The 13,581-nt window shown below is 52.2% G+C and overlaps 1 protein-coding gene across 5 annotated transcripts in view; it reads left to right on the top strand.

Moving 5' to 3' along the window:
* Prkar1b (protein kinase cAMP-dependent type I regulatory subunit beta) overlaps positions 1 to 13,581 on the top strand; it is a 140,215-nt gene that overhangs the window by 45,516 nt on the left and 81,118 nt on the right. For all 5 annotated transcript variants that reach the window (XM_076923439.1, XM_076923437.1, XM_076923434.1 and 2 more), the window contains exon 4: positions 894 to 985. In XM_076923439.1, coding sequence (XP_076779554.1) covers positions 894 to 985 — 92 coding nt within the window. The remainder of the gene's footprint in view (positions 1 to 893; positions 986 to 13,581) is intronic.

Genomic DNA, 13,581 nt, shown 5'->3' with positions numbered 1-13,581 from the left:
GCCCCAGCCCCTCACTGGGGGATTCTAGGCAGGGGCTCTAGCACTGAGCCACACCTCTGCCCCTCACTGGGGGATTCTAGGCAGGGGCTCTACCACTGAGCCACGCCCCCAGCCGCTCACTGGGGGATTCTAGGCAGGGGCTCTACCACTGAGTCACACCCCTGCCCCTCACTGGGGGATTCTAGGCAGGGGCTCTAGCACTGAGCCACACCCCTGCCCCTCACTGGGGGATTCTAGGCAGATGTTCTACCACTGAGGACACCCCAGCCCCTCACTGGGGGATTCTAGGCAGGGGCTCAACCACTGAGCCAGGCCCCCAGCTTTCTAATCTTTAAACAACTGCTTCTCATCTTTCCACAAATTCAATGAGAGTTAAAAAAAAAATGACAAAAGGTTCTGGCTGTTTTCTGGCACTTTCTAGGTGGCTCTGAAGCTCCAAAGAGCCACACGCCCCAAACAATTTCAAACTGTTGGCTAGACTGTGTTAAGCCTCTTACTGGACTACTGTGTTTTTCTTACTTTTTATTTATTTAAAAAAAAAATAACTAAAGGTGGTCTGGCAAGATGGGCTCAGCAGGTAAACATGCTTGCTCTCAAACCTAAAAACTTGAATCCATTTGGTGGAATGAGAGACCTGCCCCCTGCAGGTTGATCTCTGACCTCTGTCTGAACACTATAGCACACTGTGACTCAATCAGTCAATAAATGTAATTTTAAAAATTAATTTAAAGCACATGGCATTTCCTATTGTTTTTATAGCATGGCTTGATACTAGTGCCTCGAGGACAGCAGAATGTGGCTCCAAGCTGGATGGCTTCTTAGTTTCTAGCAGTAGCTTGGGCAGCTAGCTCTGTCCCCAGGGCTAAAAGGTCTGAGCCTTGTCTCCTCCACAGGTCATTCCTAAGGACTATAAGACCATGACTGCGCTGGCTAAGGCCATTTCCAAGAATGTGCTCTTTTCTCACCTGGATGACAACGAGAGAAGGTAGGCACTGGGGCTTACAGGCCTGCTCCTGGCTAAACCCTGTGGGGACTCAGGGGGGGGGGGATGCTGTCTTTTCTGTCTGTGGACTCACGAGGAAGGGGCAGCTTCCGCCATATAGACGTGTGTGCCCTTCTAGACCAGTGCAGAAGCTGTGTCCCTGGTCCTCATGGGCAGTTGAGCCATCTCTCTCAGATATGGGGCCTAGAGTCACAGCTTCTTTATGTTCAAACTTGGAGAAAGACAGCAGTGTACTGACTTTTGCTCTGGTCATCTGGCTGAATGTTCCAACGTCTTTCATATGCCTGGGCCAGCATTGCCTTCTTTGAAACTGAAAGACAAGCAGAGCAGGAAGGAAGTTGTTACTTCAGGAAGAGAAACCTATGAGGCAGTAAGGGTCCAGCACTATGTTTGCGAAGTTCATTATATAAATGATTAGAAAAGCCAGAAAGTTTTATCTGGGTGTGGCAGAGTATACCTATAATCTTAACCCTCAGGAGGCTGAGGCAGGAGGATTGCTGTGAGTTCATGGCAATCTAGATCTACATAAGCAAGACCCTATCTCAAGATGGTCTGATGGATAAAATGCTTGTTGTTGTAAGTTTCACATAGACCAGGCATGGTGGTGGACACCTGTAATCCCAACACTTGAAGGTGGAGGCAGGGGGATTGGGAATTCAAGGGAGAGTTTTAGCTGCATAGCCAGTCCAAAATCAGTCTGGATGACATGAGACACTGCCTCAAAAACTATATGTTGTTTTAAAAAGTGATTTATTTATTTCATTTGCATTGGTGTTTTTATCTGCATGTATGTGTGAGGGTGTCAGATCTTAGAGTTATAGTTGTGAGCCACATGGGTGCTGGGAATTGAACCTGGGTCCTCTGGAAGAGCAGTCAGTGCTCTCAACCACTGCTGAACCATCTCTTCAGCCCATATGTTTTTGTCTATATCACCCAACATAGGATGCTTCACTGGTAGTTGAATGTAAAATGCTCCGTACAAGATTATACATCCCAACTTTGGTTTGCATTTTCTTCTGTTTTACATTTATTTATTTATTTATTTATTTATTTATTTATTTATTTATTTATGTGTTTATTTATTTATTATGTACATATTTATTTAGTGTGCGTGCGTCTGTGCGTGCACACACGTGTGCATGCAAACGTTATGCACGTCTGTGTAAAAGTACAACTTTCAGGAATGGTTTCTTTCCTTCCACTGTGTAAGTCTCGGGAATTGAACTCAAGTCACCAGGCATGGCAGCAGTGTTCCCTTTACTGCTGAACCATCTTGCCAGTCCTCGTGTATTTGAACTCTTGATCCTCAGCTGGTGTTGTTATTGTGGAACTTTGTAGAAGCTATGAGACCTGAGGCATGATTGTCTGAGGTAGGTCTCTGAAGGTGGGCTTTGGGGGTTTATATAACTTTACCCGACTTCTGGTGCATGTTTCTGCTTTCTGATCTACCAACATGTAAACATATTTACCACCAGCTCCTACCACCAGATTACTGTGTCTTCCTTGCCATGAGACACGGACTCCCTTTGACTGTGAGCCAAAATGAACAGCTTCACCCTTAAGTTGCATCTGTCAGGGATTCGATAGTTGTGACCAGAAAAACAACCAGTGTGGTCCTGCCCTGGTTCGGTGGGGAGTAACCCCTGTAATGGTACTCATGAGTTAACATTGGGACCTGAGAATGCTCCTTACAAAGGCACAGAAGGACAGCAGATGTGATTAACTGATTTGAGAAGAGTCCTTCCCTTGAGAGATGTAAACACCATCTACTCCCTAGTGACAGCTGGGCTGTGGTGGCACACCCCTTTTAATCCCAGAGGCAGGAGGCAGGAGGGAGGCAGGAGGCAGGAGGGAGGCAGGAGGCAGGAGGGAGGCAGGAGGCAGGAGGCAGGAGGCAGGAGGCAGGAGGCAGGAGGCAGGAGGCAGGAGGCAGGAGGCAGGAGGCAGGAGGCAGGAGGCAGGAGGCAGGAGGCAGGAGGCAGGAGAGGCAGAGGCAGGTGGATCTCAGTGAGTTCAAGGCCAGCCTGGTCTACAGATCGAGTTCTAGGACAGTCAGGGCTACACAGAGAAACCCTGTCTGGAAAAACAAAACAAAACAAGCTCCAGTGACAAAGTTCAACACCACCAAAGCTCCCCTGAGGATTCAGTGAGCTTATTGGGCCATGGAGTCCCCTGTTAATCTTTACTATCCTATCATTCCCTGATAACCCAGGCCCCACACAACGAGGGCAAACTGCTTACACATGACCAGGAGGCAACTGGAACCTCAGGTGAATCTCTCTTTCTCAAAGTCCACAGGCAAGCTCATGACAGACACTTGCAGACACACGAAGATGGTACCTCTTTGGCTCTGGCTCTCTGCCACACTTGCGGATATGGGTAGACATGGCCTTGGATTTTCTAGGGGACTCTAAGTGGCTTGTGTGCCCTTGTGAGGAGGAGGTGAGGGACAATTGGAATGCATGCAGGGTCTACCTGCCACAGAAGTGGAGATGAATGCTGTGGTGACGAGACAGGGACGTCTAGCATCACAGGAAATGGAGCGGCAGGAAGGGCTTCTCCTGGTGCTTTGGAGGGCGGTGTTCTAGATGTTGTGGTTCCACATCTTGACTCTGAGTTCTTGGAAGTATTGAGAAAAGCAGTTCTTGCTTCTGGTGCTAGTTCATGGTAATTGGCCATGAAGGTCACGGGATTTCCTTGTCCAGCTGGGAGCAGTGTTTTCTTGGGGAAACAGCTCTGGCTGGTCACCAGGGCAAAGCAGTTGACTGAAGTCTTGTACCTCTGTGTGTGTGTGTGTGTGTGCGTGCTCACATGGCGTGTGCATGTGTGCATGTGCCAGAGGTAAACTTTGGGGTCACTCTTTCCATCCATCCTGTGTTTTGAAACTGGAACTTGCTGATTAGGGTATACTGACTGCCTGACCAGCCAGTCCTAGAGACCCACCTGTCTCTGCGTCCTGCATCCGCTGTCATTACAAGCTTCTTACTTAGGAGCTACGGATTGAATTCCGGACTCTGTGTCTGCGAGAGGCAAGCTCGTTACTGACAGCACCGCCTCTACAGCTGTGTACCTGGTTTTAACCTGAGTTTATGCATCTGTTTACAGTGTCCTTTGAGATTTGACTTTGAATGAATTTGGCATTCACATGGTTAAAACCTCAGCAGGTGCAGAGAGAGGGGTTCAAGGCAATGGATAACTCTCTGGAGACTGCCCCAGGACCCTTACATGACTCTGGATGGGTCTTCATGGGTACCTCTATGGCCCCCTTCTGTTCCTTAGATAGGAAGTCACCTATCCCATGGTGGATTGCCACATAGACAGGCTGTCTCCTCCTCTTCCTCCTCCTCTTCCTCCTCCTCCTCTTCCTCTTCCTCCTCCTCTTCCTCTTCTTCCTCCTCTTCCTCTTTCTCATCTTCCTCCTCCTCTTCCTCTTCTTCTTCCTCTTCCTCTTCTTCCTCCTCTTCCTCTTTCTCATCTTCCTCCTCCTCTTCCTCTTCTTCTTCCTCCTCTTCTTCTTCCTCCTCTTCCTCTTTCTCATCTTCCTCCTCCTCTTCCTCTTCTTCTTCCTCCTCTTCTTCTTCCTCATCTTCCTCCTCATCTTCCTCCTCCTCTTCTTTTTTCTTCTTTTTGTCTATGTATAGGGACATATTCTTATGCATGTGCAAGTACATATGTGTACATGCCTGTGTGGGTGTGTGCCTGTAAAGGTCAGAGGTCATTTGAGGGTGTCACCCTCCGGCTCTATCTACCTTGTTTTTCTGAGGCAGGATCTTTCATTGGCCTAAAAATCACCAAGTAGTTTAGGCTGGACAGACAGTGAGCCTGAGGGTCCATTCTGTCTGCCGCCACAGGACTAATTACAAGTGTGTAATTAAATTTAAATTTAAAATTTCATTTTTATTATTTTAGAATTTCACACATGAGTATAACACCCCTTCTTTTCCACCCCTCCATCTCCTCTCTCCCTAGTTCCCTCTAGGATTGAAGATTGCTTCTTCTGTGTTTATAATACACATGCACACATACACATGCACACACTTACAGTCCATTTTGCATTACTCATAGGAACATATGTTTAGGGCCGTCCATGTGGGATTGGATAACCTATCAGGGGGCTTATCCCCAGGGAAGACTGAGTCCCCTCTCTCATCAGCCATCTGCTGTGTGGTTCTCCATCGAGGAGTTGGGGCCTCGTGGACTTATCCGTATCTCTGTATGAACCCAGGCATTACTATGGATCTGGGATTCGAACTCAGGTCCTTGTGCTTGCACATTAAGCACTTTATCCACCGAACAATCTCCCCAGCCCCTTTCTGCCTTTGTGAGACATGGTCTCATTATGCAGCTCAGGTAAGCCTTGGACTTGTTATCCTCCTGCCTCAGCTTCCTGGTGGCTGGGATCGTAGGTAGGGATACCATACCTGACCTAACTCTCCTTTTGAGGGCATGCTGTGGGTACATGGCTGATTTCAGCTGGGCTGGTCTTGCCAGCACTGCTCCCTATATATAACTGTAGGCAGTAAGTCCTGCTCTGTCTGATCACTTATAGCAGAGGCAGGTCACTGACAATGCTCTGGGATTGTGGAATCTCCAGCCAAGTGACCATGAAGCCAAGGAAGCAGATGGCTGGGTTAATGGCACCCTTTGCAAAGCTGGCCTGGGAAGCAGGGGTTCAAGCATGGCATGTGTGTCTGCTTCAGGTCTATTGTTTTCCACAGAGGGAAATGTGCTTCTCATATGTACACAGTAGACTCTGGTTCCTGGCCATGGAGCTGGCTCAGGAAGTGGTCCCCAGGGAACAGGCAGGGAGACTTCAACTCTCCGATCTCTCACATGATGAGGCTCTGTGCAGCTTCCAGAACTGCCTTCCCTGTGTTCTCGAAGCCAGGGCTAGCAGCGCTGTCTGGCTCGATGCGGTTTGGCAGGAGTGGAGTTCCAAGACTGCAGGCTTTGGGCCCTGGCCTCGGGGCTCCTCTTTCCCCACATGGGTGGAACGAAGTGAGCAGTGCTGCCTGCCCGCCTTTCCCTATGGGGTCTGCTTGTAGGGTGAGCACACCTCCTTTCTGATGGTCCCTCCCTCCTGATTCAGGTTGAGGACATGCTCACTGTCATGGGCTGAGCAATTTTGCTCTTGCCAGTTTAAGTTCTTCTAAGCTGTGCCAAAGAAGCTCATTTGGAAAGGGGGGAGATGACGTTGAATTAAATCCTTTTATTTAGAAGAGGATGATGGGCACTCAGGAGATCCCTTGGTTGCTAAAGCGCTTCTGAGTTTAAGCCAAAGAATCTGCATAGAGAAGGTGGGGTGTGGTGGCACACGCTTGTGATCCTAGCAGAGGAAGGTGGACACAGGTGGATCTTTGGGGCAGCTGGCCAGTGTAGTTTAATTGGTCAGCCCTAAGCCAGACAGAAAACAAGTGGACAGAAGCTAAGGAACAGCAGCTGAAGTCACTGTGGGCCTCTATACATGTCTGTAAAGCTATGCCCCCATACGTATGCATCTGTACACATACGTACACATGCACACAAGTACACATGCACACTCACACATACACTCACACACACAAATACACATGCACACTCATTCACATGCACACTCACACATACAGTCACACATACACTCAAACACGCACTCACACACATGCATACACACACATTCACAAGCACGCTCACATACACATATGCACACTCTTACACACTCATACCCACATACACACTAATGCACACACACACACACACACGTGCACACACACATGCACACACAAAAGCACACAAGCTGATGCTTAGCTGATAAGATCTAAGACAGTCATGTTTCTAGTCGGTGCCTACTGAAGGCTCTCTGGGCTTTGGCCCAGGATTTGAACTTGTGGCTTCAGTTTCCTTTCTTGTCCTCTGCCAAAGGCAACACAACACATCAGAAGCAGAGCCAGCATCCCAGCCTGTAGTGTCTCCATGATGACAGGTCGTATCATCCTCTCTCTACCACCTGCATAGGGATGAAGACACTCAGCATTCTGGGTACGTGCAGCCAAGGGAGCTGGCTCCTGCTGCTGGGAGCATCCTCAGAACACTCAGTATGTGGGGGTCCCTGTATCCTGAGGTGACTTTCATATGCCCTGGTGGGTGTTGGGGTCCTGAGAGAGGCCCCGATCATGGTGCCGAGCTAGATAATGATGCATGCACACATGTGTGTGATCACTTAGACACAACCTCGGCTGTGTTAAAATGTCTTTGGAGAGAGTCGTGTATGTTGTGACTGTGATGATAATCTCTGGGCCTCAATGTCAAATGAGGGTAATGAGACCCACTATACAGCAAAGGACATGTGTGTGTGATTGTTACGGTCATCGCCATCAGCATTAGTGTCACCATCTCTCCACTGCACTTCATTAACACAGTCATCTGCATCACCCCCACCTTCCCCATCATCCCCACCATCACCATCATTATCATCCGCACCAAAACCATCCCCATCATCCCCACCATCCCCATCATCACCATCATCCCCACCATCACCATCATCCCCATCATCACCATCATCCCCACCATCCCTATCATCCCCATCACCATCATCCCCACCATCACCATCATTCCCATCATCCCCACCCCCATCATCCCCACCATCACCATCATCCCCACCATCTCCATCATCCCCACCATCACCATCATCCCCACCATCACCATCCCCATCATCCCCACCATCCCCATCATCACCATCATCCCCACCATCACCATCATCCCCACCATCACCATCCCCATCATCCCCACCATCCCCATCATCCCCACCATCACCATCATCCCCACCATCTCCATCATCCCCACCATCACCATCCCCATCATCCCCACCATCACCATCCCCATCATCCCCACCATCCCCATCATCCCCATCATCCCCACCATCACCATCATCCCCATCATCCCCACCATCCCCATCATCCCCATCATCCCCACCATCACCATCATCCCCATCATCCCCATCATCCCCACCATCTCCATCATCCCTACCATCACCATCATCCCCATCATCCCCATCATCCCCACCATCACCATCATCCCCATTATCCCCATCATCCCCACCATCTCCATCATCCCCACCATCACCATCATCCCCATCATCCCCACCATCACCATCATCCCCATCATCCCCACCATCCCCATCATCCCCACCATCCCCATCATCCCCATCATCCCCACCATCACCATCATCCCCATCATCCCCACCATCCCCATCATCCCCACCATCCCCATCATCCCCACCATCTCCATCATCCCCACCATCCCCATCATCCCCATCATCCCCACCATCACCATCATCCCCATCATCCCCATCATCCCCACCATCTCCATCATCCCCACCATCACCATCCCCATCATCCCCACCATCACCATCATCCCCACCATCACCATCCCCATCATCCCCACCATCACCATCATCCCCATCATCCCCACCATCCCCATCATCCCCATCATCCCCACCATCACCATCATCCCCATCATCACCATCATCCCCATCATCCCCACCATCTCCATCATCCCCACCATCCCCATCATCCCTACCATCACCATCATCCCCACCATCCCCATCATCCCCACCATCCCATCATCCCCACCATCACCATCATCCCCACCATCACCATCATCCCCACCATCCCCATCATCCCCACCATCACCGTCATCCCCACCATCCCCATCATCCCCACCATCACCATCATCCCCACCATCCCCATCATCCCCACCATCCCCATCATCCCACCATCACCATCATCACCATCATCCCCATCATCCCCACCATCTCCATCATCCCCACCATCACCATCCCCATCATCCCCACCATCACCATCATCCCCACCATCACCATCCCCATCATCCCCACCATCCCCACCATCCCCATCATCCCACCATCACCATCATCCCCACCATCCCCATCATCCCCACCATCACCATCATCCCCACCATCACCATCATCCCCATCATCCCCACCATCTCCATCATCCCCACCATCACCATCATCCCCACCATCCCCATCATCCCCACCATCACCATCCCCATCATCCCCACCATCCCCACCATCCCCATCATCCCACCATCACCATCATCCCCACCATCCCCATCATCCCCACCATCACCATCATCACCATCATCACCATCATCCCCACCATCCCCATCATCCCCACCATCCCCATCATCCCACCATCACCATCATCCCCACCATCCCCATCATCCCCACCATCACCATCATCACCATCATCACCATCATCACCATCATCCCCACCATCCCCATCATCCCCACCATCCCCATCATCCCACCATCACCATCATCACCATCATCCCCATCATCCCCACCATCTCCATCATCCCCACCATCACCATCCCCATCATCCCCACCATCACCATCATCCCCACCATCACCATCCCCATCATCCCCACCATCCCCACCATCCCCATCATCCCACCATCACCATCATCCCCACCATCCCCATCATCCCCACCATCACCATCATCCCCACCATCACCATCATCCCCATCATCCCCACCATCTCCATCATCCCCACCATCACCATCATCCCCACCATCCCCATCATCCCCACCATCACCATCCCCATCATCCCCACCATCCCCACCATCCCCATCATCCCACCATCACCATCATCCCCACCATCCCCATCATCCCCACCATCACCATCATCCCCACCATCACCATCATCACCATCATCACCATCATCCCCACCATCCCCATCATCCCCATCATCCCACCATCACAACTGCCAACATCAGCACTATTAGTATCATCACCATCTCTACATTTTAAAATTATAATTAAGTGAATCTATGTAATTATGGGTATGTGAGCATGAAGGATCCTGTGGAAGTCAGAGGCATTGGATCCTCGTGAGCTGGAGTCAGAGGCGGTTGTGAGCCCCGCAACGTGGGTTTGGGGAGTAGAACTCTTGTCCTCTTGAGCGGTGTTTATTCTTTTGTTTTGTTTTGTGATGTTTTTTGAGACAGGGCTTCTCTGTGTAGTCCTCCCTGACCTGGAATTAGCTCTGTAGACCAGGCTGGCCTCGAACTCAAGAGGTCTGCCTGCCTCTTTTTAAATACCAAGTGCTGGGATTAAAGGAATACACCACCGTGCCGGCTTCTGTATTACCCTTAACAGCTAAGCCATTGTCTCTCCAGCCCCATCGCTGCCACCGTCCCTTGTCACCATAATTGCCACCATCATTATGACACCTCCATCTCTTCTTCCCTCAGTCCTTTGGCTGGGTGGCCAGGCAGCAACCATCAGTGGGCTTCTCCCTAGATATTCTCTTCGTTCCTCAGAGACTGGCTTTGCTGCCAAATTTATTTGCAGCCAGTCCCCCGCTGTGACGCAGCACCCAGGGTGTCACCATGAGACCACTTTGGGAGGTCATTTGTGGCTCAGGGCCTCAGTTACATGGCAGGCTGCAGTGGTTTTGAGACACCCAAGCTCAGAAGGAAGGTCTCCAGAGGCTGTTGTATCCAAAAGAGCTCTCCAGGACCCAGTCTAGGGGAGGCTCTGACCGCTGGCTCCAGGACCAGCATCAAGTGCCCAAGTTGGGGTTTGAGCCAGGATGTCATCTCCCCACCCCCTTCCCCTTCATGACCCCTCTGTGCAGAGTCAAAATGCTCTTGACAAGTACCCCAGGGTGGCAGCCAGTACACCCTTCTGCTTAGTGTCCCCATTAGAGGCCAAGCAGACCCTCACCCCTCCCACCAAAGCGGGACAGTTACTGCTTGGCTAGAGTCCCAGCATCCTCAAAATACAGCTCCCAGGGCACTCAGAAGCCCTGGGATGCTCTGGGAGAGAGGTGGAGAATCTTGGGGCGCCATCCCGTTCCTTCCCAGATGTTTGATGGGTGCCCCACGAGGGAGCATGACTGAGCCCCAGGGGCCAAGAAGCGTGGTAATTAGGAAGCGTTGCGTGTTTGCTGCATGTGTTGAGCCCTCGGCTGGGGGCCTCATTACCTGAGCCAACAGAAGGGCTGCCAGGTGCGTCACCCAGTAGCTGGGTTCTCTGCTGCTCTAATTAAAATCTCCCGGCCTCTGGCCTGAGCGTGGCTCCCACAGCTGTCTCCTGTTATCTGTGTGGTCTCACTTCCTCCCACCCGCCTATCTCCACAGCTTGTTTTTGCACAAATTGGCTCCGGGCCTCAGGTGATGGGAAAAACACGCTGTCTGCCGAGTCATATGCAGCCAAGGGAGCTGGCTCCCGCTGCTGGGAGCATTCTCGACCCCCTTCCTCCTCTCCAGCCTGGCAAGGGCTTTGAGGCTCCGTGCTTCCCTTCCAGGCAGTGTTGAAAAACAAAATTAGCATTTTTGTAAAAATACGAAGCCTCATTTGAAGAGAAGCTTAATGGCTTACAGAATCAGATTCAGTTTTTCTTCTTCATAAAGCCAGGTTCGCCCGGGGTTTAGGTTATCGAGTCTTTGGCTGCATCCAGGGACTTGGATGGGAAATAGAATCTGAAGTTGGAAACTTGTCTTAATGGTACTGGCTCCCTGTTCTATCATCTTTTTCTTTCTTCCTCCTTCCCTTCGTTCCCTTTCTCTTGTTTTGAGGCACTGGGAATTGAACCTAGGGCTTTGTACATGTTAGGTGAGTACTCTACCACTGAGCCACACCCCAGCCCCTCACTGGAGGATTCTAGGCAGGGGTTCTAACACTGAGCCACGCCCCAGTCCCTCACTGGGAGATTCTAGGCAGGGGCTCTACCACTGAGCCACACCCCAGCCCCTCACTGGGGGATTCTAGGCAGGCGCTCTACCACTGAGGCACGCCCCAGCCCCTCACTGGGGGATTCTAGGCAGGGGCTCTACCACTGAGCCATGCCCCCAGGCCCTCACTGGGGGATTCTAGGCAGGGGCTCTACCACTGAGCCACACCCTAGCCCCTCACTGGGGGATTCTAGGCAGGGGCTCTACCACTGAGCCACACCCCAGCCCCTCACTGGGGGATTCTAGGCAGGGGCTCTACCACTGAGCCACACCCCAGCCCCTCACTGGGGGATTCTAGGCAGGGGCTCTACCACTGAGCCACACCCCAGCCCCTCACTGGGGGATTCTAGGCAGGGGCTCTATCACTGAGCCACACCCCAGCCCCTCACTGGGGGATTCTAGGCAGGGGCTCTATCACTGAGCCACACCCCAGCCCCTCACTGGGGGATTCTAGGCAGGGGCTCTATCACTGAGCCAAGCCCCAGCCCCTCACTGGGGGATTCTAGGCAGGGGCTCTACCACTGAGCCATGCCCCCAGGCCCTCACTGGGGGATTCTAGGCAGGGGCTCTACCACTGAGCCACACCCCAGCCCCTCACTGGGGGATTCTAGGCAGGGGCTCTACCACTGAGCCACACCCCAGCCCCTCACTTGGGGATTCTAGGCAGGGGCTCTACCACTGAGCCACACCCCAGCCCCTCACTGGGGGATTCTAGGCAGGGGCTCTACCACTGAGCCACACCCCAGCCCCTCACTGGGGGATTCTAGGCAGGGGCTCTACCACTGAGCCACACCCCAGCCCCTCACTGGGGGATTCTAGGCAGGGGCTCTACCACTGAGCCACACCCCAGCCCCTCACTGGGGGATTCTAGGCAGGGGCTCTACCACTGAGCCACACCCCAGCCCCTCACTGGGGGATTCTAGGCAGGGGCTCTATCACTGAGCCACACCCCAGCCCCTCACTGGGGGATTCTAGGCAGGGGCTCTATCACTGAGCCAAGCCCCAGCCCCTCACTGGGGGATTCTAGGCAGGGGCTCTACCACTGAGCCATGCCCCCAGGCCCTCACTGGGGGATTCTAGGCAGGGGCTCTACCACTGAGCCACACCCCAGCCCCTCACTGGGGGATTCTAGGCAGGGGCTCTACCACTGAGCCACACCCCAGCCCCTCACTGGGGGATTCTAGGCAGGGGCTCTACCACTGAGCCACACCCCAGCCCCTCACTGGGGGATTCTAGGCAGGGGCTCTACCACTGAGCCACACCCCAGCCCCTCACTGGGGGATTCTAGGCAGGGGCTCTACCACTGAGCCACACCCCAGCCCCTCACTGGGGGATTCTAGGCAGGGGCTCTACCACTGAGCCACACCCCAGCCCCTCACTGAGGGATTCTAGGCAGGTGCTAGGGATATATCTTTTCCGTGTTTAATTTTTATTTTGAGACAAAGTCTTGCCAAGTTTCCAGGGTAGGCTCTGTAGTCTGTAGGCAGACCTTAAGCTTTCCATTCTGCTGCTCCAGACTCCCAGATAGCTGGGATGAGAGGCTTAGACCTCATGCCCTGTGATGGGTGTTCATTACCTTGAAGAGCCTTCTAGTATCTTTCCTGAGCCTGGACTGTTACTGTTACAGAGGTAAAGCAGGCCACCTTAGGTTCCCTGCATGGACATAGCCTTTTGAAGAGAACAGTAGTTTTCTTCATGTCTAGACTTCTCTAGCAAGTGGGTCCTATGGAGGTGGTGGACTGAATGCTCTGCAGCCACAAGGCAGTTCCACTGTCACTGGAGACTGTATGGCACGGACACAGCGTAGCACTCAGGGGCTCTTCTTGGACATTGCCATCCACCCT

Source organism: Arvicanthis niloticus, chromosome 24 (assembly GCF_011762505.2).
Source record: "Arvicanthis niloticus isolate mArvNil1 chromosome 24, mArvNil1.pat.X, whole genome shotgun sequence".
Taxonomy (NCBI): Eukaryota; Metazoa; Chordata; class Mammalia; order Rodentia; family Muridae; genus Arvicanthis; species Arvicanthis niloticus.
The sequence above is the reverse complement of the archived record's forward strand: the minus strand, read 5'-3'. Positions and strand labels throughout refer to the sequence as shown.